This window comes from Mobula hypostoma, chromosome 11 (assembly GCF_963921235.1).
Source record: "Mobula hypostoma chromosome 11, sMobHyp1.1, whole genome shotgun sequence".
In the NCBI taxonomy this organism is placed as follows: domain Eukaryota; kingdom Metazoa; phylum Chordata; class Chondrichthyes; order Myliobatiformes; family Myliobatidae; genus Mobula; species Mobula hypostoma.
Window position 1 is genome coordinate 89,703,381 of NC_086107.1, and position 27,598 is coordinate 89,730,978.

At 41.9% G+C, this 27,598-nt stretch overlaps 1 protein-coding gene across 2 annotated transcripts in view; it reads right to left on the reverse strand.

Moving 5' to 3' along the window:
* The window catches only part of ube2m (ubiquitin conjugating enzyme E2 M), a 53,409-nt gene that overhangs the window by 16,803 nt on the left and 9,008 nt on the right, over window positions 1-27,598 (reverse strand). For both annotated transcript variants that reach the window (XM_063062469.1, XM_063062470.1), the window contains exons 2-4: window positions 21,859-21,953; window positions 14,959-14,997; window positions 1,192-1,295 (exon numbers count right to left, since the gene is read on the reverse strand). In XM_063062469.1, coding sequence (XP_062918539.1) covers window positions 1,192-1,295; window positions 14,959-14,997; window positions 21,859-21,953 — 238 coding nt within the window. The remainder of the gene's footprint in view (window positions 1-1,191; window positions 1,296-14,958; window positions 14,998-21,858; window positions 21,954-27,598) is intronic.

Below are 27,598 nucleotides of genomic sequence, written 5' to 3' on the forward strand. Positions count from 1 at the left end.
TGATTATCAAGCTTCATCAACTTTTCTCAGCATGTAACACTCGTATTTTATTGCTCTCACCATATCACAGACACTCCCTTTTATTCTGTCCTACTTCTCTGCAAAATAAAACAGGTTTAATTGCTATGTTTTCCTATTCCAATTAAACAACAACCATCAACCTGCAACAGCAGCCCTCCTCTGTCCCCACAGGCACTACCTGAAATGCTCAGTATTTCACACATTTTTCATTTGTATTTCAGATTACCAGCATCTATAGATCTTTGACTTTCTGCCTCTGTACATTGTCTACCCAACAGACTTGGCCCTATATGAATCCTCTCTGAGAATCTCAAGGCACTTTCCTGCAAATGAAATACTAAAAAGTAGCTGTTGCAAGGTTCTACGTCGAAGCTAAAATGCATAGAGCAATCTCCCACATAATAAAAACCCATTTTAAATCTCACAGTTTGAAAGGTCAGGTCACCACGAATAACTGACGCCCTTTTTCAAAATAGTACCATTCACCTGAGAGAGTAGACAGATATCAATTAACATTTCATCCAAAGTCATCTCTTGCAAAAGAGCAACATTTACTTATTTGTTGAGAAACAGTGTGGAGTAGGCCCTTTCGGCCCTTCGAGCCGTGCTGTCCAGTAACTTCCGCTTTAATCACGGGACAATTTACAATGACCAATTAACCTACCTACTGGTACGTTTTCGGGCTGTGGGGGGAAACCAGAGCACCCGGAGAAAACACAGACAGTAATGGGGAGAAGGTACAAACTGCTCACAGGCAGCAGCAGGAATTGAACTGGGGCTGCTGTTACTGCAAAGCACTGTGCCGCCAAGGCACCGAACATTCAGAGACGCAGCACAGCACCGGCCCTGCAGCCCACGCCAACCATCAACAACCCAGAGGAAAACTATGCAGTCACAGAGAGAATGTGCAATCTTCACACAGGCAGGTCAGGATTGAACCCAAGTCTCTGGCATTGTGAGGCATCCGTTCTATTAGCACCACCCTCTGATCTAGGATGGAAGGTCAGCCTCTGGTCCTGACTCAGAGATTAGGATACTGCTCAGCCAGTCACAGCTGAAACTCAGCCTACAGCACGGCAACCTGCAGCCGAAGGATACAACAGTTATAAATCACTAGAAGCTAAAACTAAACAATGAAACTATCAAAGTTCAAATCTCATCTCAGCCTACCTGAGGATGTTTAGACAAACGTTGCCTTCTAGATCGATATTTGGATGATACACCATGGTTTCACATTTCACTTTCGGAGGATCATGAGGATACCCTTGTCCAACCTGGAAAACAAACAGTTATGCATATACAAGAGTCTTCAAACTGCCCCCACCATATGCAAGAACACTAAGAACTCTTCAATCTGATGATAAATGCAGCACAATTACCCGAGGACAATGGAAGGAGATTATTAGCTGACATTTGAAAGCCAGGAAAGCTCAGCTTTAAGCACACTTTGGGAAAGGTGGTATCTTCAAACTCAGCTAAGAGCAAAGGACTACCAAAAGCTAAGTGCATAGAGATTCTTGAACACTGGCCTCAATTATAGCCAGCATTATCAACGCCGCTTGAAAACTCTGTAGCTATCTGTTCCCATATTATACCCAGTGTGACTTCCTCATGTTACAAATACGTAATATTCTACTGTCCTTCAAAGCCTTCTTGGTGCAATTCCAGTTTAAAATATTTACAGATCTGGCAAAATGGTGGGAAGAATGCCTTCAATGCAATAGTTACAGTCCTCAAATTATTCCCTCTTCCTTTTCCTCAATTTGCATACAACAATGTCAACTAATATTCCAGTTGTTTGAGTTTCCTCCTTAACAACAGGGAGAAGGTACAGGAGCCTGAAGACCCACTTTCAACATCTTAGGAACGGATTTTTCCCCTCTGCCACCAGATTTCTGAATGGTCCATAAAGCAAGAATGCTACTCACTATTCCTCTTTCGCACACTTTAATGATTTATTTTTGTATTGTGATTAATAGTATTTTTTTCTTGCTTTGCTCTGTCACATAACTAATTTCATAATAAACCTGATTCTGAAACTCCCTGCCTTATAGAATCATATAGTTGTTCAGCACAGAAAGCCCAACTCAGCCATGCTTACATTAATGTCATTTGTGAGCATTTAGCCCAAATTCTGCGATGTGTTTCCAATCTAAGCCAAACACCTTTTAAATGTTGTAACTATATCTACTCCACACGTCCTCTGCAGCCTGTTCCAGACATTCACCACCCTCTGTGTAAAAAAAAACTTACCCCTCAGCTAGAAACATAGAAACATAGAAAATAGGTGCAGGAGTAGGCCATTCGGCCCTTCGAGCCTGCACCGCCATTTATTATGATCGTGGCTGATCATCCAACTCAGAACCCCGCCCCAGCCTTCCCTCCATACTCCCTGACCCCTGTAGCCACAAGGGCCATATCTAACTCCCTCTTAAACATAGCCAATGAACTGGCCTCAACAGTTTCCTGTGGCAGAGAATTCCACAGATTCACCACTCTCTGTGTGAAGAAGTTTTTCCTAATCTCGGTCCTAAATGGCTTCCCCTCTATCCTCAAACTGTGACCCCTCGTTCTGGACTTCCCCAACATCGGGAACAATCTTCCTGCATCTAGCCTGTCCAATCCCTTTAGGATCTTATATGTTTCAATCAGATCCCCCCTCAATCTTCTAAATTCCAACGAGTACAAGCCCAGTTCATCCAGTCTTTCTTCATATGAAAGTCCTGCCATCCCAGGAATCAATCTGGTGAACCTTCTTTGTACTCCCTCTATGGCAAAGATGTCTTTCCTCAGATTAGGGGACCAAAACTGCACACAATACTCCAGGTGTGGTCTCACCAAGGCCTTGTACAACTGCAGTAGTACCTCCCTGCTCCTGTACTCGAATCCTCTCGCTATAAATGCCAGCATACCATTCGCCTTTTTCACCGCCTGCTGTACCTGCATGCCCACTTTCAATGACTGGTGTATAATGACACCCAGGTCTCGTTGCACCTCCCCTTTTCCTAATCGGCCACCATTCAGATAATAATCTGTTTTCCTATTTTTGCCACCAAAGTGGATAACTTCACATTTATCCACATTAAATTGCATCTGCCATGAGTTTGCCCACTCACCCAACCTATCCAAGTCACCCTGCATCCTCTTAGCATCCTCCTCACTGCTAACACTGCCACCCAGCTTCGTGTCATCCGCAAACTTGGAGATGCTGCATTTAATTCCCTCATCCAAGTCATTAATATATATTGTAAACAACTGGGGTCCCAGCACTGAGCCTTGCGGTATCCCACTAGTCACCGCCTGCCATTCTGAAAAGGTCCCATTTATTCCCACTCTTTGCTTCCTGTCTGCTAACCAATTCTCCACCCACACCAATACCTTACCCCCAATACCGTGTGCTTTAAGTTTCCACACTAATCTCCTGTGTGGGACCTTATCAAAAGCTTTTTGAAAATCCAAATATACCACATCCACTGGTTCTCCCCTATGCACTCTACTAGTTACATCCTCAAAAAATTCTATGAGATTCGTCAGACATGATTTTCCTTTCACAAATCTATGCTGACTTTGTCCGATGATTTCACCGCTTTCCAAATGTGCTGTTATCACATCCTTGATAACTGACTCCAGCAGTTTCCCCACCACCAACGTTAGGCTAACCGGTCTATAATTCCCCGGTTTCTCTCTCCCTCCCTTTTTAAAAAGTGGGGTTACATTAGCCACCCTCCAATCCTCAGGAACTAGTCCAGAATCTAACGAGTTTTGAAAAATTAACACTAATGCATCCACTATTTCTTGGGCCACTTCCTTAAGCACTCTAGGATGCAGACCATCTGGCCCTGGGGATTTATCTGCCTTCAATCCCTTCAATTTACTTAACACCACTTCCCTACTAACATGTATTTCACTCAGTTCCTCCATCTCACTGGACCCTCTGTCCCTTACTATTTCTGGAAGATTATTTATGTCCTCCTTAGTGAAGACAGAACCAAAGTAATTATTCAATTGGTCTGCCATGTCCTTGCTCCCCATAATCAATTCACCTGTTTCTGTCTGCAGGGGACCTACATTTGTCTTTACCAGTCTTTTCCTTTTTACATATCTATAAAAGCTTTTACAGTCCGTTTTTATGTTCCCCGCCAGTTTTCTCTCATAATCTTTTTTCCCCTTCCTAATTAAGCCCTTTGTCCTCCTCTGCTGAACTCTGAATTTCTCCCAGTCCTCAGGTGAGCCACTTTCTCTGGCTAATTTGTATGCTACTTCTTTGGAATTGATACTATCCCTAATTTCTCTTGTTAGCCACGGGTGCACTACCTTCCTTGATTTATTCTTTTGCCAAACTGGGATGAACAATTGTTGTAGTTCATCCATGCAACCTTTAAATGCTTGCCATTGCATATCCACCATCAATCCTTTAAGTGTCATTTGCCAGTCTATCTTAGCTAATTCACGTCTCATACCTTCAAAGTTACCCCTCTTTAAGTTCAGAACCTTTGTTTCTGAATTAACTATGTCACTCTCCATGTTAATGAAGAATTCCACCATATTATGGTCACTCTTACCCAAGGGGCCTCTCACGACAAGATCGCTAATTAACCTTTCCTCATTGCTCAAAACCCAGTCCAAAATAGCCTGCTCTCTAGTTGGTTCCTCGACATGTTGGTTCAAAAAACCATCCCGCATACTTTCCAAGAAATCCTCTTCCTCAGCACCTTTACCAATTTGGTTCACCCAGTCTACATGTAGATTGAAGTCACCCATTATAACTGCTGTTCCTTTATTGCACACATTTCTAATTTCCTGTTTAATACCATCTCCGACCTCACTACTACTGTTAGGTGGCCTGTACACAACTCCCACCAGCGTCTTCTTCCCCTTCGTGTTACGCAGCTCTACCCATATCGATCTTAAAGACTCTCACCTTAAACTTATACCCTCTAGTTCTAGAGCCCTGTGCTTGGCAAAGGCTCTGTCCTATCAATGCCATTCATAACTTTATAAACTTCTACAAGTTCACCTCTCAGTCTCCTACATTTCAGTGACAATACCCAGACTGTAAAAAACTGTATGCAAAACTTTAAGTGCACTCCAACAATATTTGTTTCTTCAACATCTCTCTAAAGTTAGTTTAAACCCTTTTTTTTAAAACCTATTAAAAATCTGTTAGCTGCAGCTTAAATTGTGACCTAAACTTGGTTTACTACTGATCAATCTCAGAAACGACTTCAAAGATTTTTATACGTGGGCCCAGTGCCTTTAGCGGGAGGAAGGTGGGAAAATTATCACAGATTAATGGTCCTTGTTGTTATCTAATTATCCTTGTTAATTGGGTTTATATCGTATTTGTTCTAACAATGTCCTACTTGCTGTCTCCACTGCTTGTCTCCAGTCAATACCAAGGCATGGAAAGAAGCCCCTCAACCCATGAACCTTGGGCCAACCATAGACTGCTCATTTATACTAATCCCATTTTACGTTTCTCCCAGACTCAAACCACACACCCCCATCCAATCCCTCAACTCACATACAGTTGCAAGAAAAAGTTAGTGAATCCTTTGTAATTACTTGGTTATCTGCATTAATTACTCATAAAATGTGGTTTGATCTGCATGTAAGTCACAATAGTAGACAAACACAATCTGGTTAAACTAATAACACACAAACAATTGTACTTCTTCACATCAATACAGAGTATACCATTTAAGTAATCACGGTTTAGGTTGAAAAAAGGATGTGAACCTCTGGGGTAATGCCTTCTACAAAAGCTATTTGGAGTCCAATACAATGAATGGACATGAAAAAGAACCCAAGGGTAACAGCAAAAGAGCTGCAGAAATCTCTAAAACTTGCTAAAGTCTCTGTCAATGTGTCCACTATAAGAAAAACACTGAACAAAAATGGTGTTCATGGAAGGACACCACGAAGGAAACCACTGCTCTTAAAAAAACATTGCTGCACATCTCAAGGTTGCAAAAGACCACTGGATGTTCCAGTGGACAGATGAGACAAAAGTTGAATTTTTTGGCAGAAATGCACACCGCTGTGTTTGGAGGGAAAAGGGCACTGCACACCAACACCAAAACCTCATTCCAACTCTGAAGCATGGTGGAAGGGGTATCGTGGTTTGGGGCTGCTTTGATGCCTCAGGGCCTGGACAGCTTGCAAGTATTAAGAAAATGTGTGTTTTGGAGCGGCCAAGTCAGAGTCCAGACCTTAACCCAAATTGAGGTGCCGTGGCATGACTTGAAGAGGCCTGTTCTAGTAAGGTATCACAGAAATACTGATGAACTGAAACAGTCTTGTATGGTCTGAAACTCCTCCTCGCCATTGTGCAAGGATCAGCAGCTACAGGAAACACGTGGTTGTGATTATTGCTGCCAAAGGAGGTTCTATCAGTTATTAAATACAAGGATTCATATACTTTTTCCAGCCTGGACTGTGAATGATTAAGCAATAAAGACATCAAAAGCACAATTGTTTGTGTGTTATTCATTTATGCAGATTGTGTCTGTCTATTATTGTGACATCAATGAAGATCAGACTACATTTTATGAGTAATTTATACAGAAGATAATTGCAAAGTGGTCACAAATATTTTCTTCCAACTGTACACACTACGTGCAATTTCCAGCAGCTAATTAACATACTAACACATATACCTGTGGGATGTGAGATGAAATTGGAGTACTGAGGAAATCCACATGGTCACGGGAGAATGTGGAATCTCTACACAATATCTGAGGGCAGGACTGATTGCGGGTCATTGGTAGAGACTCTATAGGCTGCATCACAATACTACCAGTTATATTAAAAAAAAATTAATCACAGCCCATGTGCCTATGATGTTGCTATACATCAAGCTAAAGACCAATCTATATTGTAAAATTCGGGCAGTAAAGAGTGAGGAACTCCCAAGATATCACGCAGTGATAAAAGTACACAAAATTATGAGTGGCACAGATAGTGAGAAACCATTCCCCAGTATGGTGATGTCAAAAACCAGAAGGGCACAAATTTAAGATGAGGATTAAGAGGGTTAGTGCTCGTGAGCAAAAAAATTTCCTCCCTCACCAGGTAGCAAAACTTTCCAAACCTGCAACATCAAGAATTACAAGTAGGGTTAAAACCTTGCAAGTTATCAAGTTCAACTTTATTGCCATAGGTATACATACCAAGAGCATAAATATCATGAAAATGAGCTTTTTACAGCAGCAGCACAGTAGATTACAAGTATGACAAACATAAATTACATACACTTAAATTAACAAATTTTACATAACTTACACAACAAAGAGATAGAAAAACAGTGCGGCTGACAGTAAAGACCAAAGTTATAAGCTCCAGGAAGCTATCAACAATGGTTAGGTGAAGAGGATTTACCATAAGTGGCAGGATACGGAAGGACATAGATCAGAGGTTCCCATCCTTTATTACGCCATGGACCCCTACCATTAACCGAGGGGTCTGTGGACCTAGGGTTGGGAACCGCTGGTGTAGATGGAAGTAGATGTTCACGGATCACAAAGGCAGACAGACATGTAGGCTTGTCTTGCCTTTATTAGCAAGACATAATTTAGGGATAGAATGCTGCAAATACAGTAGAGAGCTACATCAGAGAAATGCATATAGATCTTGCTATTACATTACAGGAAGTTTTTCAACATCAAGAATCAAACTTCAAGATCGCTTAACGTTATTTCCAGTACACAAGTGTAACGGAGAATGAAATAATTGTTAATCCGGATTTGATGCAGCACAAAAAAAACCACAATAAGAACATAATAATAAAAACACAATAAATATAAATAAATCAGATCGCTTATATACATAGATTGATTGTACACTCATAAAGTGACACTATGCCCATAAGTGTCTATACATAAAGTTATGAACAGGAAATGATAAAGAAATGGTGGTGGGGGTGAGGAGGAGTGGATTATTGGGTGGAGGTGCTGATCAGTCTTACTGCTTGGGGAAAGTAAGTGTTTTCGAGTCTGCGGTCCCGACGTGGATAGCCTTCTCCCTGACGGAAGTGGGACAAGCAGTCCATGAGCATGGTGGGTGGGATCCTTCATGATGTTACTGGCCCTTTTCTGTATATACATAGAAACATAGAAAACCTACAGCACAATACAGGCCCTTTGGCCCACAAAGCTGTGCCAAACATGTCCTAACCTTCGAACAACCTTGGCTTACACACAGCCCTCTTTTTTTTTAAAGCTCCATGTATCCATCCAGGAGTTTCTTAAAAGACCCCATTGTTTCCGTCTCCACCACGGCCGCCGGCAGCCCATTCCACGCATTCACCATACTTTGCGTATAAAAACTTACCCCTGTACCTACTTCCAAGCACCTTAAAACTGTGCCATCTCGTGTTAGCCATCTCAGCCCTGGGAAAAAGCCTCTGATGATCCACATGTTCAATGCCCCTCATTATCTTGTACACCTCTATCAGGTCACCTGTCATCCTCCATTGCTCCAAGGAGAAAAGGCCGAGTTCACTCAACCTATTCTCATAAGACATGCTCCCTAATCCAGGCAACATCCTTAAAAAATTCCTCTGCACCCTTTCTATGGTTTCCACGTCCTTCCTGTAGTGAGGCGAGCAGAACTGAGCACAGTACTCCAAGTGGGGTCTGCCCAGGGTCCTATATAGCTGCAACATTACCTCTCGGCTCTTAAACTCAATCCCACGATTGGTGAAGGCCAATACACCGTATGCCTTCTTAACAACAGAGTCAACCAGCGTAGCAGCTCTGAGTGTCTTATGGACTCAGACCCCAAGATCGCTCTGATCCTCCAAACTGCCAAGAGTCTTACCATCAATGCTATATTCTGCCATCATATTTGACCTACCAAAATGAACCACCTCACACTTAAATGGGTTGAACGCCATCTGCCACTTCTCAGCCTAGTTTTGCATCCTATCAATATCCTGTTTTAACCTCTCTCAGATGCTCCACACTATCCACAACACTCCCAACCTTAGTGTCATCAGCAAATTTACTTCCTCATCCAGGTCATTTCTAAAAATCACAAAGAGTAGAGGTCCCAGAACAGATCCCTGAGGCACACCACTGGTCACCGGCCTCCATGCAGAATATGACCCATCTACAACCGCTCTTTGCCTTCTGTGGGCAAGTCAGTTCTGGACCCACAAAATAATGTCCCCTTGGATCCTATCCGTTTTTACTTTCTCAATAAACCTTGCATGGAGTACCTTATCAAATGCCTTGCTAAAATCCATATACACTACATCTACGGCTCTACCTTCATCAATGTGTTCAGTCACATCCTCAAAAAATTCACTCAGGCTCGTAAGGCACGACCTGCCTTTGACAAACCATGCTGACTATTCCTAATCATATTATGCCTCTCCAAATGTTCATAAATCCTGCCTCTCAGGATCTTCTCCATCAACTTACCAACCACTGAAGTAAGTCTCACAGGTCTCTAATTTCCTGGGCTATCCCTATTCTCTTTCTTGAATAAGGGAACATTTGCAATCCTCCAATCCTCCAGAACATCTCCCATCCTCATTGATGACGCAAAGATCATCACCAGAGGCTCAGCAATCTTCTCCCTCGCTTCCCACAGTAGCCTGGGGTACTTCTCGTCTGGTCCTGGTGACTTATCCAACTTGATGCTTTCCAAAAGCTTCAGCACATCCTCTTCCTTAATATCTACATGCTCAAACTTTTCAGTCTGCTGTAAGTCATCCCTACAATCGCCAAGATCCTTTTCCATAGTGAATACTGAAGCAAAGTATTCATTAAGTATCTCTGCCATCTCCTCCGGTTCCATAAACACTTTTCTACTGTCGCACATGATTGGTCCTATTCTCTCACGTCTTATCCTCTTGCTCTTCACATACTTATAGAATGCCTTGGGGTTTTCCTTAATCCTGTACACCAAAGCATTCTCATGGCCTCTTCTGGCTCTCCTAATTTCATTCTTAAACTCCTTCCTGCTAGCCTTATAATCTTCTAGATCTCTATCATTACCTAGCTCTTTTGAACCTTTCGTAAGCTCTTCTTTTCTTCTTGACTAGATTTACAACAGTCTTTGTACACCAACGTCCTTGATGGTGGGTAGGTTGGAGATGCGTTAGGCAGTTTTGATTACCCACTGTAGAGCCATCCTGTCTGCCGCAGTGCGCTGTCCATGCAGGTTGTTAGGATGCTCTCTACTGTACATCTGCAGAATGATGCAAGAATAGGTGTGCATAATCCAGTTCTCTTCAGTCTCCTCAGAAAGTAGAGGTGTGGATAAGCTTGCAGTTTGGTGGGTGTGGTGCAAATTCTCTAAGTTGAGAACCATTTCCTTTGGCATATTGACGTTAAAGAGGAGGTTATTTGTCTAGAACCAGGACTCTCCCACTTCCTCTCTGTAGGCAGTCTCATCATTGTTGGTGATGAGCCCCATCACTGAGATGTTATTGGCGAACTTGACAATACGATTGCTCAGGGGTTTGGCGATGCAGTCCTGTGTGAGCAGTGTACAGTAATGAGCTCAGCACACAACTGTGGGAGGGGCACCTGTGTTGAGGATAATGGGAAGGGAGGAGCAGTTGTACATCCTGATTATCTCAGGACTGGTGGTTAGGAAGTCCACCACCCAGATGCACAATGGTGTATTTAGACTGAAGAATAGGAGTTTGTTCGTGGAATAATAGTGTTGAGTGCCGAACTAAGATCCAGAAGTGGCATTCTGACATAGGTGTCCTTGTGCTTTTTTTTAAAAAAAAAAGGGCTTGTCAGTGCCAGGTGCATGACAAATGCTATGGTATCTGTGGTAGAGCAGCTCTGTTGGTGAGCATATTGATGGGTGTCCAAAATGGCAGGAATGGAATTTTGGATTGATGCCATTACCAGCCATGCAAAGCACTTCATGATTGATATCAGTGCCATTGGGCAGTAATTGTTTAGTTCTGAAGGTGTAGAGTTCTTTGGTGCAGGGATGAAGGTGGTGGTGATGGTGATGATGATGGTAACATCAATCCAAATTGAAAGAAGATTTGGAAGGAGAATTATTTTTGAGGGGTGATTGGCTCAACTAGAATGGTTTCTCTCAGAATAACTGAGAAGTGATTTAATTGAAATGTGAAAAATTATGAAAGAAGTAGAGAGAATGAGCATAGATTGAAGGATACTGATGATGAGCAGAGGAGAATTTTCATCAGTGAGGAGGTCCCGGAGAGTGAGTATAAAGAGCTTGGTAGGAAGTTGAAAAGCAGGACCTCGAGGGTGGTAATCTCAGGATTGCTACCTGTGCTATGTGCCAGTGAGGGTAAGAATAGGATGCTCTGGAGGATGAACAAGTGGCTGAGGAACTGGTGTCGGGGGCAGGGTTTCAGATTTCAGGATCATTGGGACCTCTTCTGGGGCAGGTGGGACCTGTACAAAAGAGACGGGTTAAACTTGAACTACAGGGGGACCAATATCCTTTCAGGGAGGTTTGTTAGTGCTACTGGGGAGGCTTTAAACTAGATTTGCAGGGGGATGGGAACCAGAGTGCCAGAGCTGACAGTGTGGCTGGGGTGAAAATAAATGATGTTAAAAGTTCAAGCAAAGCCGCAAATAGAAAGGTTGTGAGTGGTGGTAAAAATCTTCTGAGGTGTATATGTTTCCATGCTAGGAGTATTGCGGGGAAGGCAGACGAGTTGAGGGCGTGGATTGGCGCGTGGAATTATGACGTTATAGCAATTAGTGAAACTTGGCTACAGGAGGGGCAGGACTGGCAGCTTAATATTCCAGGGTTCCGATGTTTCAGATGTGATCAAGGCAGAGGAATGAAAGGTGGGGAGTAGCATTGCTTGTTAGGGAAAATATTACAGCAGTGCTCAGGCAGGACAGATTAGAGGGCTTGTCTACTGAGTCCTTATGGGTGGAGCTGAGAAACAGGAAAGGTATGGCCACATTAGTGGGATTGTATTACAGACCACCCAATAGTCAACGAGACTTGGAAGAGCAAATCTGCAGAGAGATAGCAGGCAACTGCAGGAAACATAAAGTTGTGGTGGTAGGGGATTTTAATTTTCCATATATTGATTGGGACTCCCATATTGTTAGGGGTGTAGATGGTTTAGAGTTTGTAAAATGTGTTCAGGAAAGTTTTCTAAATCAATATATAGAGGTACCAACTAGAGGGGATGCAATATTGGATCTCCTGTTAGGAAACGAGTTAGGACAAGTGACGGAAGTGTGTGTAGGGGAGCACTTTGGTTCCAGGGATCATAACACCATTAGTTTCAACTTGATCATGGACAAGGACAAATCTGGTCCAAGGGTTGAGGTTCTGAACTGGAAGGTGGCCAAACTTGAAGAAATGAGAAAGGATCTAAAAAGCGTGGATTTAGACAGACTGTTCTCTGGCAAGGATGTGATCGGTAATTGGGAAGCCTTCAAAGGAGAAATTCTGAGAGTGCAGAGCTTGTATGTTCCTGTCAGGATTAAAGGCAAAGTGAATAGGAATAAGGAACCTTGGTTCTCAAGGGATATTGCAACTCTGATAAAGAAGAAGAGAGAGTTGTATGACATGTATAGGAAACGGAGTAAATAAGGTGCTTGAGGAGTATAAAAAGTGCAAGAAAATACTTACGAAAGAAATCAGGAGGACTAAAAGAAGACATGAGGTTGTCTTGCAGTCAAAATGAAGGATAATCCAAAGAGCTTTTACAGGTATATTAAGAGTAAAATGATTGTAAGGGATAAAATTGGTCCTCTTGAAGATCAGAGGGGTCGGCTATGTGCAGAACCAAAAGAAATGGGGGAGACCTTAAATGGGTTTTTTGTGTCTGTATTTACTAAGGAAACTGGCATGAAGTCTATGGAATTAAGGGAAGCAAGCAGTGAGATCATGGAAACTGTACAGATTGAAAAGGAGGAGGTGCTTGCTATCTTGAGGCAAATTAAAGTGGATAAATCCCCAGGACCTGACAGGGTATTCCCCCGGACCTTGAAGGAGTCTAGTGTTGAAATTGCAGGGGCCCTGGCAGATATATTTAAAATGTCGGTGTCTACGGGTGAGGTGCCAGAGGATTGGAGAGTGGCTCATGTTGTTCCGTTGTTTAAAAAAGGATCGAAAAGTAATCCAGGAAATTATAGGCCAGTAAATTTGATGTCGGTAGTGGGTAAGTTATTGGAGGGAGTACTAAGAGACAGAATCTACAGGCATTTGGATAGACAGGGATTTATTAGGGAGAGTCAACATGGCTTTGTGCATAGTAGGTCATGTTTGACCAATCTATTGGAGTTTTTTGAGGAGGTTACCAGGAAAGTGGATGAAGGGAAGGCAGTGAATGTTGTCTACATGGACTTCAGTAAGGCCTTTGACAAGGTCCCGCATGGGAAGTTAGTTAGGAAAATTCAATCGCTAGGTATACATGGAGAGGTGGTAAATTGGATTAGACATTGGCTCAGTGGAAGAAGCCAAAGGGTGGTAGTAGAGAATTGCTTCTCAGAGTGGAGGACTGTGACTACTGGTGTGCCACAGGGATCAGTGCTGGGTCCATTGTTACTTGTCATCTATATCAATGATCTGGATGATAATGTAGTAAATTGGATCAGCAAATTTGCTGATGATACAAAGATTGGAGGTGTAGTGGACAGTGAGGAAGGTTTTCAGAGCCTGCAGAGGGACTTGGACCAGCTGGAAAAATGGGCTGAAAAATGGCAGATGGAGTTTAATACAGACAAGTGTGAGGTATTGCACTTTGGAAGGACAAACCAACGTAGAACATACAGGGTAAATGGTAAGGCACTGAGGAGTGCAGTAGAACAGAGGGATCTGGGAATACAGATACAAAATTCCCTAAAAGTGGCGTCGCAGGTAGATAGAGTCGTAAGGAGAGCTTCTGGTACATTGGCCTTTACTAATCAAAGTATTGAGTATAAGAGCTGGAATGTTATGATGAGGTTGTATAAGACATTGGTGAGGCCGAATCTGGAGTATTGTGTTCAGTTTTGGTCACCAAATTACAGGAAGGATATTAATAAGGTTGAAAGAGTGCAGAGAAGGTTTACAAGGATGTTGCCAGGACTTGAGAAACTCAGTTACAGGGAAAGGTTGAATAGGTTAGGACTTTATTCCCTGAAGCGTAGAAGAATGAGGGGAGATCTGATAGAGGTATATAAAATTATGATGGGTATAGATAGAGTGAATGCAAGCAGGCTTTTTCCACTGAGGCAAGGGAAGAAAAAAACCAGAAGACATGGGTTAAGGGTGAGGGGGGGAAAGTTTAAAGGGAACATTAGTGGGGGCTTCTTCACACAGAGAATGGTGGGAGTATGGAATGAGCTACCAGACGAGGTGGTAAATGCAGGTTCTTTAACTTTTAAGAATAAATTGGACAGATACATGGATGGGAGGGGTATGGAGGGATATGGTCCGTGTGCAGGTCAGTGGGACTAGGCAGAAAATAGTTCAGCACAGCCAAAAAGGGCCAAAAGGCCTTTCTCTGTGCTGTAGTTTTTCTATGGTTTCTAAAAAAGTGCCAAGGATCTGGAATTCACTGCCTAAGAAGGTGGAAACCGGCATTGAATGTAAGTATCTTGATAAACTACAGTCTATATGGCTAAAGAGTAGGATTACATTGAACAGCTGGTTTGGTTGATATGGACACAATGGACAAAAGGGCCATTTTCACTGTAAAAGGGAGGGATGTCGCACGTGAAACCAAGGGTCAGGAACAAATAACACTGTGCAGAAATACTTCATTCATGAGCCTTACCCGATCAGTTGACAGTGATCAGGAAAAGGCACAATTCTACTGTTTCCTATGGGTTGAGGTACGAATCCTGCATCAGTATTCAGTATAGGGAAACCAGACCCAACACACAGCAGTGGCTGGCAGCCACTGCAATTTCAATGCTAGTTTTTGTAGACAATGAAACTATTCCAAAATGTAATTAATTATTTAGATCCGGGCTCACTTACCTTAAAACTAAACACAAATTTGCCTCCTTTATAGAAGCCCTAAAAGCAAAGAGAATAAAGCATTTAAACCAGAAATTACTAACTTAATTTATAAGCATCGCACATGATAATTAAACCAGATTAATAATCATAATAAATGATTTGCATGCACGATCTATGAAGTGAACATCTTAGCATTCACTCTTATAGGGCACAACCTTCCCAATATCCCATTAACCTACCCCCTCCCCTCTCCAAGAATGCACAATCCAAAACATCTTATACACCCACTTATCACAGGGATAAAATTCCTTAAACACTGGCACTCCAGGGAAGAATTGATTTACCAGGATATCTCACTGTACGAAGCAGGTTTCTCCTTGGCTTGTGGTATTGAAAATTACAAGCTATATTTTGCAGGAATTCCATTTTGGGCTTAAACTTTTTAAATTATTTTATTTATTAGTAAACTGAGAAGGGAAATACACAACTTTGTCGTGAATCTAGGTCCAATAAGACCCTACCTACAGATAATGAAATGTCCCTCCCACCTGAAGTTCTTTTACCTATATAAATTACTCCACTCATCAACCTAAGCAATCCTGTGACTGTTAGAATGGTTTATTGAGGACCGTATCTATTTGCAAAATCTTCACTGGTGAACAAATATGGCTATTTGATCACAGAAGCTACAGTTGCAAGAAGGAGTTTGTGAACCCTTTGCAATTACCTGGTTACCTGCATTAATTACTCATAAAATGTGGTCTGATCTTCATCTAAGTCACAATAATAGAGAAGCATAATCTGCCTAATAATAATAACACACAAACAATTCTACTACTTCTCATCAATACTGAGTACACCATTTAAGTAATCACAGTTTGGGTTTAAAAAAAAGTATGTGAACGCACTTATTCTTGTGGAACATCCCATACTAATGGAGTAGGAATTCTTCTGGACGAAAACATGGCAAAAAGTGTTTTAGGACATTGGGCAATATCAGAAAGAGTGCTCCTTGTTAGATTCTGAGAGCAACCATTTGATTTAGCAATTATACAGGTATATGCACCAACAACAGATGGAACAAATGAAGATATAGATAAATTCTATGAAGAGCTTGGAAAAGCAAAGAATGGATGCAAATCTCAAGATATTGTTATTGTCATGGGAGACCTAAATGCCAAAGTAGGACAAGGTGCTGATGGAAATACCACAGGAAAATTTGGACTAGTGGTAAGAAATGAAAGAGGTAAGAAATGGGTAGAATAGTGCAAGATGAATAATCAGGTCATTATGAATACCTACTTTAAAAACCATCCAAGACGCTTGTGGACCTGGAAAAGTCCAGGTGATAACACTAGAAATCGAATTGACTTTATTACTATAAACCAAAGATTTAGAAACTCAGTGACTCAATGCAAACATATTCAGGTGCAGACTGTAATAGTGACCATAACCCAGTAGTATGGCATGTAAAAGTAAAACTTAAAAAACTAAAGCAAAAATCTGAACAATCCCTTGACTACTTGCAATTACTTAAAGAAAACTTAAGACAAAAATTTACAATTGAAGGAATAGATTTCAAAGTCTAAAAATAGAATCTGTTGAAGATGATAGCAATCATGTAGAAATGAAGTTTATCTCTCTGAAGGATGCCTTGGTAGAATCAGTGATTCCTAAAAAAGAAAAAAGCAAAGAATAAATGGATGACAGATGAAATCAAAAATCTAACAGAAGAAGCAAGACGGAAGAAAGCAAATCCTATAGAATATAAGACCTTAGATAAAAAAGTTAAAAGCTTATGTCAAAAAGCCAAAGAAGAATGGTTAAACCAGGAATGTGAGCAAATAGAAAGAATCCCTATTACTGATCCGAAAAGGATACATCAACAAATCAAGAATATCACTGGTAAAAAGATCCTCTGTTCTAATAGTATTGTGTGCAGTTTTGGTCCCCTAATCTGAGGAAAGACATCCTTGCCATAGAGGGAGTACAAAGAAGGTTCACCAGATTGATTCCTGGGATGGCAGGACTTTCATATCATGAAAGACTGGATGAACTAGGCTTGTACTCGTTGGAATTTAGAAGATTGAGGGGGGATCTGATTGAAACGTATAAGATCCTAAAGGGATTGGACAGGCTAGATGCAGGAAGATTGTTCCCGATGTTGGGGAAGTCCAGAACAAGGGGTCACAGTTTGAGGATAAAGGGGAAGCCTTTTAGGACCGAGATTAGGAAAAACTTCTTCACACAGAGAGTGATGAATCTGTGGAATTCTCTGCCACAGGAAACAGTTGAGGCCAGTTCATTAGCTATATTTAAGAGGGAATTAGATATGGCCCTTGTGGCTATGGGGATCAGGGGGTATGGAGGGAAGGCTGGGGCGGGGTTCTGAGTTGGATGATCAGCCATGATCATAATAAATGGTGGTGCAGGCTCGAAGGGCCGAATGGCCTACTCCTGCACCTATTTTCTATGTTTCTATGTTTCAGGTGGATGTTTGAAAGCAAAGGACGGTACCATTATCATGGAAAAAGATGAGATTATGAACAGATGGACTGAGTATATTCAGGAATTGTTTGAAGACGATCGAGGTGAAAAACCAGAAATTAGGAAAAACATTGAAGGTCCAAGTATTTTAAAATCTGAAGTTCGTAATGCAATAAGTAAGATGAAGAAAGGAAAGGAAAGCAGGGTCCTGATGAATTAGTAATAGAACAAATTATCACCCTTGAAGATTATGGAATTGAAAAACTTACTGATTTAATCAATGACATTTGTGAGACTGGAATAAAACCAGAAAAGATGAAAAAAATCAGTATTTATCACTCTTCCTAAGAAAGCTGGAGCAATAGAATGTGAATTACATAGGACCATAAGTTTAATGAATCATGTCACCAAGATATTTCTAAGAATTTTGATGACAAGAGCTAAAAGTAAGATACAAGCTGAAATAGGCAAAGAACAATGTGGTTTTGTGAAAGACAAAGGTACAAGAAATGCAATATTGATGTTAAGGATACTATCAGAATGAGCCATTCAAGTGCAAAAAGATTTGTTTGTTTGTTTTATCGACTACAAAAAAGCATTTGATAAAGTGAGGCACAATAAGTTATTTGAAATATAACAGGAAACTCTAGATCTAAATTCAAAAGACTTCTGCCTAATCAGAAATCTGTACTGGGAACAAACCGCCGCTGTAATAGATGGAGAAGTGAGTCAGTTTACGAAAATCAAGAGGGGCGTTAGACAAGGGTGTGTTTTCTCCCCTAATTTATTTAATGTGTACAGTGAAACAATATTACGAAAAATAAAGAGACATCTTGGGAATCAAAGTCGGCAGCGAAGACATCAATAACTTCAGATATGCAGATGACACTGTGTAAATTGCAAGTATGGAGGAAGAACTACAAAATATTGATATAATTGTTGAAGAAAGTGCAAAAATGGGTTTATCTATTAATTGCAAAAAGACAGAACGTATGGTGATATCGAAAAAGAAGGAGAATTCTATCTGCAGGCTGAGAATAAATGGGGAAGACATAAAACAAGTACAGAACATTTGCTACTTAGGAAGCTGGGTGACATCAGATGGCAGGTGCAACATGGACATCAAAAGAAGAATAGGGATGGCAAAAGACACCTCTACGAGAATGAAGAGTATACTGACCAACACTAAACTAGGCATGACAACCTGCCTCAGAGTCCTGAAATGTTACGTTTATCCAGTTATGTTATATGGCTCAGAATATCTAGTAATATGAGGAAATGAATTGTAGCAGCAGAGATGTGATTTTTGAGGAGGACGCAAAGAATATCATGGACGAAACGAGTATCTAACGAGGATATCATGAACAGAGCAAACAAAAAAAGAGAATTAATGTATGAGATCATGAAAAGGTAAAGTAACTTCATTGGACATGTGATTAGGAAAGAGGAGTTAGAATGCATGGTAATTATGGGAAAGATTGAAGGGAAGAAAGCAAGAGGAAGACAAAGACAAATGATGGAGACAGCAGCCAGAGAACTGGAAGTGAATACCAATGAATTGATCCACTTGACCCGAAACAGGAGTGTGTGGGCCATGGCAGTCAAACTCAAACCGGGCATGGCACCTGATGATGATGATGATGATGATGTGAACCTCTGGGGTAATGCCTTCTACAAAAGCTATTTGGAGTCAGGCGTTCCAATCAATGAGATGAGATTGGAGGTATAGGTTGTACAGGTGCCCTGCCCTACTAAAAAAATGACGAACAAAGTAAGGTTACTGACAGAGCCTGCCCTCCTCAAGAAAGATCTGTTTATGTGCACTTAGAAGAATTGTAGAGATGCATGAAGCTAGAAAAGGCTACAAAAGCATTTTTAAAGGTCTGAGTGTTCATCAGTCCACAGGGAGAGAAACTGTCTAAAGATGGATGAAATTCAGTACTGTTGCTACTCTCCCTTGCAGTGGGCGTCCTGAAAAGGTCACACCAAGAGCACAACGTACAATGCTGAAGGAGGTGAAAAAGAACCCAAGGTAACAGCAAAAGACGTGCAGAAATCTCAAGAACGTGCTAAAGTCTCTGTTCACTTGTCCACTATAAGAAAAACACCGAACAAGAATGGTGCTCATGGAGGGACACCACAGAGGAAACCACTGCTCTCCAAAAAAAAAACATTGCTGCACGTCTCAAGTTTGCAAAAGACCACCTGGACTTCTACAACAATTCTGCGATAATGTTCTCTGAACAGATGAGACAAAAGTTTAACTTTTTGGCAGAGATGCACACCACTATGCTTGGAGGGAAAAGGGAACTGCACATCAACACTAAAACTTCATCCCAACTGTGAAGCATGGTGGTAGGAGCATCATGGTTTGGGGCTGCTTTGCTGCCTCAGGGCCTGGACAGCTTGCAATCGTTGAAGGAACAACGAATTCAAAATTGTATCAAGACATTTTACAGGAGATTGTCGAGGTAGCAGTTGGTCAACAGTAGCTTTATAAAAGTTGGATGATGCAACAAGACAGATGATCCAAAACAGTAATTCAACAACGGAATGGTTTAAAAAGAAGAAAATGTGTATTTTGGAATGGCCAAGTCAGAGTCCAGACCTTAACCCAACTGAGATGCTGTGGCATGACCTGAAGAGAGCTGTTCATGCAAGATATCCCAGAAATACTGATGAACTGAAACAATTTTGTATGGAGGAATGGTCTAAAATTCCTCCTCGCCATTGTGCAAGTCTGATCAGCAGCTACAGGAAACATATGGTGGAGGCTATTGCTGCTACAGGAGGTTCTACCAGTTATCAAATACAAGGGTTCACATACTTTTTCCAGCCTGGACTGTGAATGATTAAACAATAAAGACATGAAAAATATAATTGTTTGTGTTTACTAGTTTAGACAGATTGTGATTGTTATTGTGACAGATTATCAGACAACATTTTCAGAGTAATTAACGCAGAAAACCAGGTTCATAAGCCTTTTCTTGCGACTGTATTTGTGGGACCAAACTACGCCTACAACAATGCTTCCTGTAGGGCTAATGGGACAAGAGTGATGAGCTGTGGGGGAGGATTCCCCCTTACTTCGCCACAATCCATACAACTTTCGCTCTTAAACAACAGGAATTCTGCAGATGCTGGAAATTCAAGCAACATACATCAAAGTTGCTGGTGAACGCAGCAGGCCAAGCAGCATCTATAGGAAGAGGTGCAGTCGACGTTTCAGGCCGAGACCCTTCGTCAGGACTAACTGAAGGAAGAGTGAGTAAGGGATCCCTTACTCACTCTTCCTTCAGTTAGTCCTGACGAAGGGTCTCGGCCTGAAACGTCGACTGCACCTCTTCCTATAGATGCTGCTTGGCCTGCTGCGTTCACCAGCAACTTTGATGTATGTAACTTTCGCTCTTCACTGTTCTTCAACTGCCAGCAGCAAACATCTGAAAAACTGAACCTTGGGCCCGTTGTGCTGGGGCCAGCTTTTGAGTTAAAGAAGAAACCATCACATTGCAGAAGCAACTGAGTACTTCAAATCCACAAGTTTAATATTAAAATTTCAATTACTTCCCAGACTTCATCAGTGCTGCAGTACATGTGGTCTGAAAAAGAATGCACCTCACCCAGGTTATCAGTGCCGCTGTGTACTTTCTTCATTGCAGAGTAACTCTCCAGCTACGCTCCCCCTGGAATGTTATAATGAAGCAGACTCTGGTCCAAGAACACTGGCCTTCATGCATGGATATTTTTAAGCACTGGTACTGTTTTCAGATAACACCCATCAGACAGATAAAACTTGCATCCTGGCCTGAATGATTTTCTATCAAGTGGAGACAATGTAAATGCCTGTGTAGCTACTGCAGCAGCATTACCTCATGTCAACAGGACCAAGTGATGTAGTGGCTGAAGACTATTTGCTTACTCATTCACAGGGTTTGAATCTCACTGGCAAGGCCAGGATTTGTTAATCCTTAATCACCCTTAAAAAACCGGTGGCGAGCTGCCTTCTCAAAAGCACTCTAGCTGAAGTGGTGCTTCATAGTGATTTAGGCACATCAACAACAAAGGAACAGCAATGATCTTTAAAGACACGATTATTGCCACCTGAAGGGGAACCTGCAAATGGTGGTGTTCCCATCACCCGCTGGTCTCATTTTCTTCATTGTACACAGATTCACAAGTGCTGCCAAGGAAGCAGTGACAAGTTACAGTGAATCTTGTAGACACACTGCTGTCACAGTACGCCAGTTGTCAACAGAGTGCCAATCAAGTTGACTTTACTGCCTGGAATGGCACATGATGCAGCAAGCATGACAGATCAAATTAATGTTTCCTTCCTCTCACCACCCCTGCTTCAGACACACAAGCCACCATCCCACCAAATCTGCCTGTAATGCTCCAACAACAGGGCAAAAACAAGTTCTCATCACTCACCTCATCTGGACAGATAATAAGTTTGAAGTTGAGGAGGTCGTCAGGATCTGGGAAAACTATCTCACAGGTTTTAGGTAAATTCAATTCATTTATATCTAAGGAAACAAAAAGAAAAAAAAGCAGTAAGGACTTTAATATAAACAGTGAGGAGAACAGGAGCAGACAGACAATGAAGCTGTGAATTAGATGTGGGCAATGTAATACCAAAACAGAGATTTACTGTGCTTTTGAGTCCAACTTAACATCCCAACTTTTGGCCTGTGGCCTTGCAGTTACAGAGTATCTAGGTAATTTTTAAGAAATATCACCGCTGTGAAAAAATTACAAGACATGTAACATTAACCCTTCAAAAGGAACTGCCATTAAAGGGTCTTGACCCGAAACATCAACTGTCCATCTCCCTCTGCTGATGATGCTTGAGTCCACCGAGCTCTTCCAACTAATTTTGTTTTGCTCCAGACTCTAGCTTCTGCAGTCTCGCATCTGCACTGTCACTGGAGTTAGCATACACAGGGCTCAGCAGTAAAGAGCCTCGCTTTTTGCAACCACAGTTAGCATACAAGTTCCATACGTCAAAGTTTAGGAATTAAACAAATCCACCCCATGACCAGCGAAAAGCTGAAAGCATCAGGAACGGAGGGAAATGGGTAGAGCCTGGATTTTAAATATACGTCATAGCCTTTTCAGAATATCATCAGTCAGGGCATTGACTACAGGAATTGAGAATTTTGTTGCAGTTAACCAAGCCGTTGGTGAGCCACATGGAGTACTTTGTACAGTTTGGTCACTCTGTTATAGGAAATATGTTATGGAATTAGGAAAGATGCAGGCAGGCACGTTAGCAACATTTGAAAAACATCTAGATGAGTACATGGATAGAAGAGGTTTGGAGGGCTGTGGGCCAAAAGCAGAAAGGTGGGACTAGCTCACAGGGCAGCACAATCCGCATAGACAACTTGGGTCGAAGGGATGACTCCAATCTCCAAAAGTACTTTACAGCCAGATAAAGGCCTCTGAAATGAAGTCATAGAGGAATCACAGTGGCCAATTACTTTCTTATAAGTTTCCAAAGATTTGGCACATCATTTAAAACTTTGACAAATTTCTATAGATGTGTGGTGAAGAGTATATTGACTGGTTGTATCATCAATGCCCTTGACCAGACAAAGCCTATAAAAAGTAGTGGATACAGCGCAGTCCATTACTGGTAAAGCCTCCCCACCATCGAGCACATCTACATGGACAGCAGCATCCACCATCAAGGACCCCACCATCCAGGCCATGTTCTCTTCTTGCTGCTGCCATCAGGAAGGTACAGGAGCCTCAGAACCCACAGCATCAGGTTCACGGACAGCTATTACACCTCAACCATCAGGCTCTTGAACTACAGCAGATAACTTCACTCACCCGATCACTGAACTTCCCACAACCCATGGATTCACTTTCAAGGACTCTTCATCTCATGTTCTCAATATTAATTGCTTATTTTTTTTTGTATTTGCACAGTTTGTTGCCTTTTGCATATTGATTATATGCCCATCCTGTTGGGGATGGTCTTTCATTGATATTATTGTTTCTTGTACTTACTGTGAATGCCTGCAAGAACCTCACGATTGTACATGGTGACATATATGTACTTTAAAAATAAATTTACGCCAAACTTGTTCAGAGGAAGATCCAAACAGAGAACAAGATGGTAATTAATAGCAATGCAGATTATGATACAAGTACTGGTTAGGACACTGGGGAACACTCCACAGCTCTGCAAAAATACCAGATCATTTCCTGAGGAAGGAGATGAGGCCAGGTTTTAACATTTCATTCTAAAGATATGTGGAACTCAGGCTGGATCAATGCAAATCAAGTGGAGGAGTGTAAAGAGAATCTTCGACACATCCGACCTGAGACAGAGGAAGCAACATTCTAGCAAAGTCTTTCAGCTCACAGTGAAGTCAGGGTGTCTTTGAGAAAGCAAATACCAGCATGGGACGACCTATCAAAGGATCATACATCAAAAGTCGCAGGGCTTTCAGCCCACTATGTCCAAGCTGATTATAACAAACTCATCTAAGGTAATCCATTGACTAGCATGTTAAAATTACCACTTTAGAGCTGACAACACTCCTAGATTTCTGTTTTGAGGTAAGAAGGTGAAAAGAATGGTGCAACTATGAAAGGATGGTATGACAGAGGAGGCTGACATACTGATGGAGACTCTTTCAATGTCAGGTTACTAGCCCAGGGACAGACCCACAAGCAGCCAGTTCTCTCTCCAAAGGGTTGTCTATTTTGACTGACTGAAGGAAGTGTTGCACGTGGTAAGAAAGCATATTAGCTGCTTTCCTTCACTAGAGTTCAATGATAGAACTCAGGAGTAGAGAATCAGGCTGGCATTGTATACTACACCAGTCAATTAAGGACAGATAGGGACTAAAGTGTATCCCTGACAATTAAAACACAAGGACCCAAGTTCAACCTGTCTGTTATAGGCCAAGTTACTTATCTGTCTTCATTTACAGGTGATTTCTGAGGGCAAGTATTAGTTTAAAATTTTAACAGTTGTAGATCTGGTTCTCATTCATCTGTTATTGTTTTATAGTTTGGAGTATATTTATACAATTCTTTTTCAAGAAAACAAAAAATGTAAAATCATTCAATAAAATCAGAAAATACCAGGAAACTCAGCAAAGCGAAAAACATAACATTTCAGATCTGCGACCCTTCATCAAAACTGATGTATGCTCCTGGACCTGAAATATTAGCTCTGTTCCTCACGCCAAAGATGTCGACTGTTTCCAGCATTTTCTGCTTTTATTTCATATTTCCAGCCACTGTAGGTTTCTTGTTCTGGTGTTTGATCCTGATATTTTCCTCTGGCTTACTCAATAACATTCATCTTCTGCTAATTATCTTGTGGGCTACAACCATTATCATCAACAGATATGTTCTCTTGTCCAGACTCAGTAATAGACTTAACTCGGTTAACGAGGAACACTCAGATCAGGTACTTTCAGACATTTAATGGCTGGGCTGCTAAGTGTATTAGCGCTATGATTTTCCCAGAACCGTCCCTTTTTGTTTAGGGTGGTTTACTGCCTGTGTGTGTGAGATGGTAACCGCCCCTTTTTATTGTTGGGTAGTTTATTACCTGTATTTGTGATGTCTGAGGATTAGCTGGTCTAGAATTACCCAGTTTTTCCTGTTATTGCACAACTATATTTTTAAATACAGAGAAGGTCTCGATAAAAGAGTTCTTGCGTAATTTCTCAACATATCGCAAATAACGTACAAATCAGAGTGAATAGAAATAATAAAATCAACACAGGACAGAGTGTTTAAACTTAACCATCTCACTAGCTCCTTCAGCCAGAAGTGATAGTGCAGGAGCGTAGTCGGCCCATGAAAGGAGGACTACATGCAGGTCTGGTCTCTTCACGGTAAGATTGCATATGGCGTGAAAGAGATACGGATAAGTACAAGGGTATTTCCAGCACGGGAGAATTTATAGCTATGAGTATAAATGAGCTAGGATTAGTATTGCTTACTATGGGGCAGTGACTTAACTCAGCTGAATAAAAAAAAAGCTCACTTTCATCAGCTTTGCGGTTAGGTGATAGAAGGCATGAAATTATGGTAATTGGTAGAAAATTGGGAGTGGATTAGAAATGCAAAAGTTTCCTCCACCACCCCCCTCCCAACCTACAGAATGATGGAGGCAGAACCCTCATTTAAAATGTAGCTGGACTGAGCAACCGAAGAGCCACAGCCTGCAGGTGATAAGACAGAGCTGGGAAGCCAAATTAGGCTGGAAAGGTGATCTTGTCTGGCATGAAGACATACCCCCAACAATCTATTATCAAATTGCACAAACGTACCCAAACTAACCGTTGGGCATTCTTCCACCAACTGCATTGCCAGAACTTGATCCTTTATGCCCAAGTGGCTCAAATTAAATGCTGTCAGTATACCCAGCTTCAACCACTCTTAGGCAGTTCATTGCAGCTACTCACCACTCACTTGGTGAAGGAGCCCCCACCCCCTTTAGACTGGACTTAGAAATACTGGCCAGCACGAGGACAGAGTTTGCTAACATGGAAATTTATTGCATTATACACAGGATGAATAGCCCTTGGGCTTCATCTCTCCACATGGTCTCTCAGCCTGATGGTGGTTGCTGTCCACACGGCAATTATTCCTGCCTTAACGAGGCCACAAATCTCTGATCGTTAGCTGGTTCTATATATTCAAGACTTTTCAGTACGTTTAGCTGGAAAGATAATTTTTCTAAAATGGACTTAGTCAGAGGATACCATCAGGAGCCCGTGTGCACTGAGGACCTTCCTAAAATGGCTGATAGCAAGGTAGAGGTGCATCGTTCCTCCTCCTTTCCTTGTCTCAATAATTTCCTGTCAGCAGACTCATGCCCATGGCTCCGAACCAGACAAGACTGGGTCTATGTTTTTACCACACATGCTTTGCAACAAACGCCAAGAAGTGCCAGCCACCATGGAGCTTCAACAGTGCCAGCACATCAACATCGGAGGTCAGTGGATACTGTGGGTTCCGCTGCCAGGGTCGCCTGTTATTCATTGTAGACACCCTTTCAAGGCAATGCTTCCTGTGTTACACAGGCAATCAAGTGGGCTGTCAGCATCACCCACTGATTATAAGCCAGAGAGTGACAGACCCTTGCTGGAGGCCACCGGTGGCAGCAGGATCCAGACCTATGAGACACAACGCGTGATGCTGTGCCTCAGTGGACGATGCTACACATGGGGCTTTGTCTTGGCTAAAGTTGCTAGACCTCTGTTTGGTGCAGATTTCCTGCATGTCAAAGGATTGTTAGTAGATATTAAAAATGTACTAACAACCCTTTGGCACACAGGAAATCTAAGAACTGTCGGCCTATGGACACAAAGGACTTTGGGTCATTATCCTGTACCCCCCAGTAGGAGCCCAATGACTCTGTGTAACACATGCACCACCACATGCAAGTTAATTTGCCTGCTGCGTGAATTCCCAAACCTCACCAAGCCCACATTTTCCACCAAAATCACAGAGCATGGGGTCGAGCACCACATTTCCACAACTGGCTCACCCATGCACGTAGACTGGACTTAGAAATACTGGCCAGCACGAAGGCGGAGTTTGCTAACATGGAAATTTATTGCATTATACACAGGATGAGTAGCCCTTGGGCTTCAACTCTCTACATGGTCTCTCAGCCTGATGGTGGTTGCTGTCCACGCAGCAATTATCCCCGCCTGAACGAGGCCACGAATCTCTGATCGTTAGCTGGTTCTATATATTCAAGACTTTTCAGTACATTTAGCTGGAAAGATAATTTTTCTAAAATGGACTTAGTCAGAGGATACCATCAGGTGCCTGTGTGCACTGAGGACATTCCCAAAACTGCTGTAATAACCACGTTTGGCCAATTTGAGTTTCTGTGCATGTTGTTTGGGCTGAAAAGTGCAGTTCAGCTTTCTAGCAACTAATGGACTCTGTTAAAAACCTCAGATTTTCCATCTGTTTATTTGGATGACATACTTGTTGCCAGCGCATCTAAAGCGGAATACTTATCAGATCTCCGCACATTTTTCAAGCACTTAACTCTGTGAATGCCAGTTTGGGTTGTCTACTATTGACTTTCTCTGCCACCGCATCTCCGCAGAAGGTGCGATACCCTTGCATTCAAAAGATGCCAATATTATGGACTTCCCATTTCTCCACATTACCA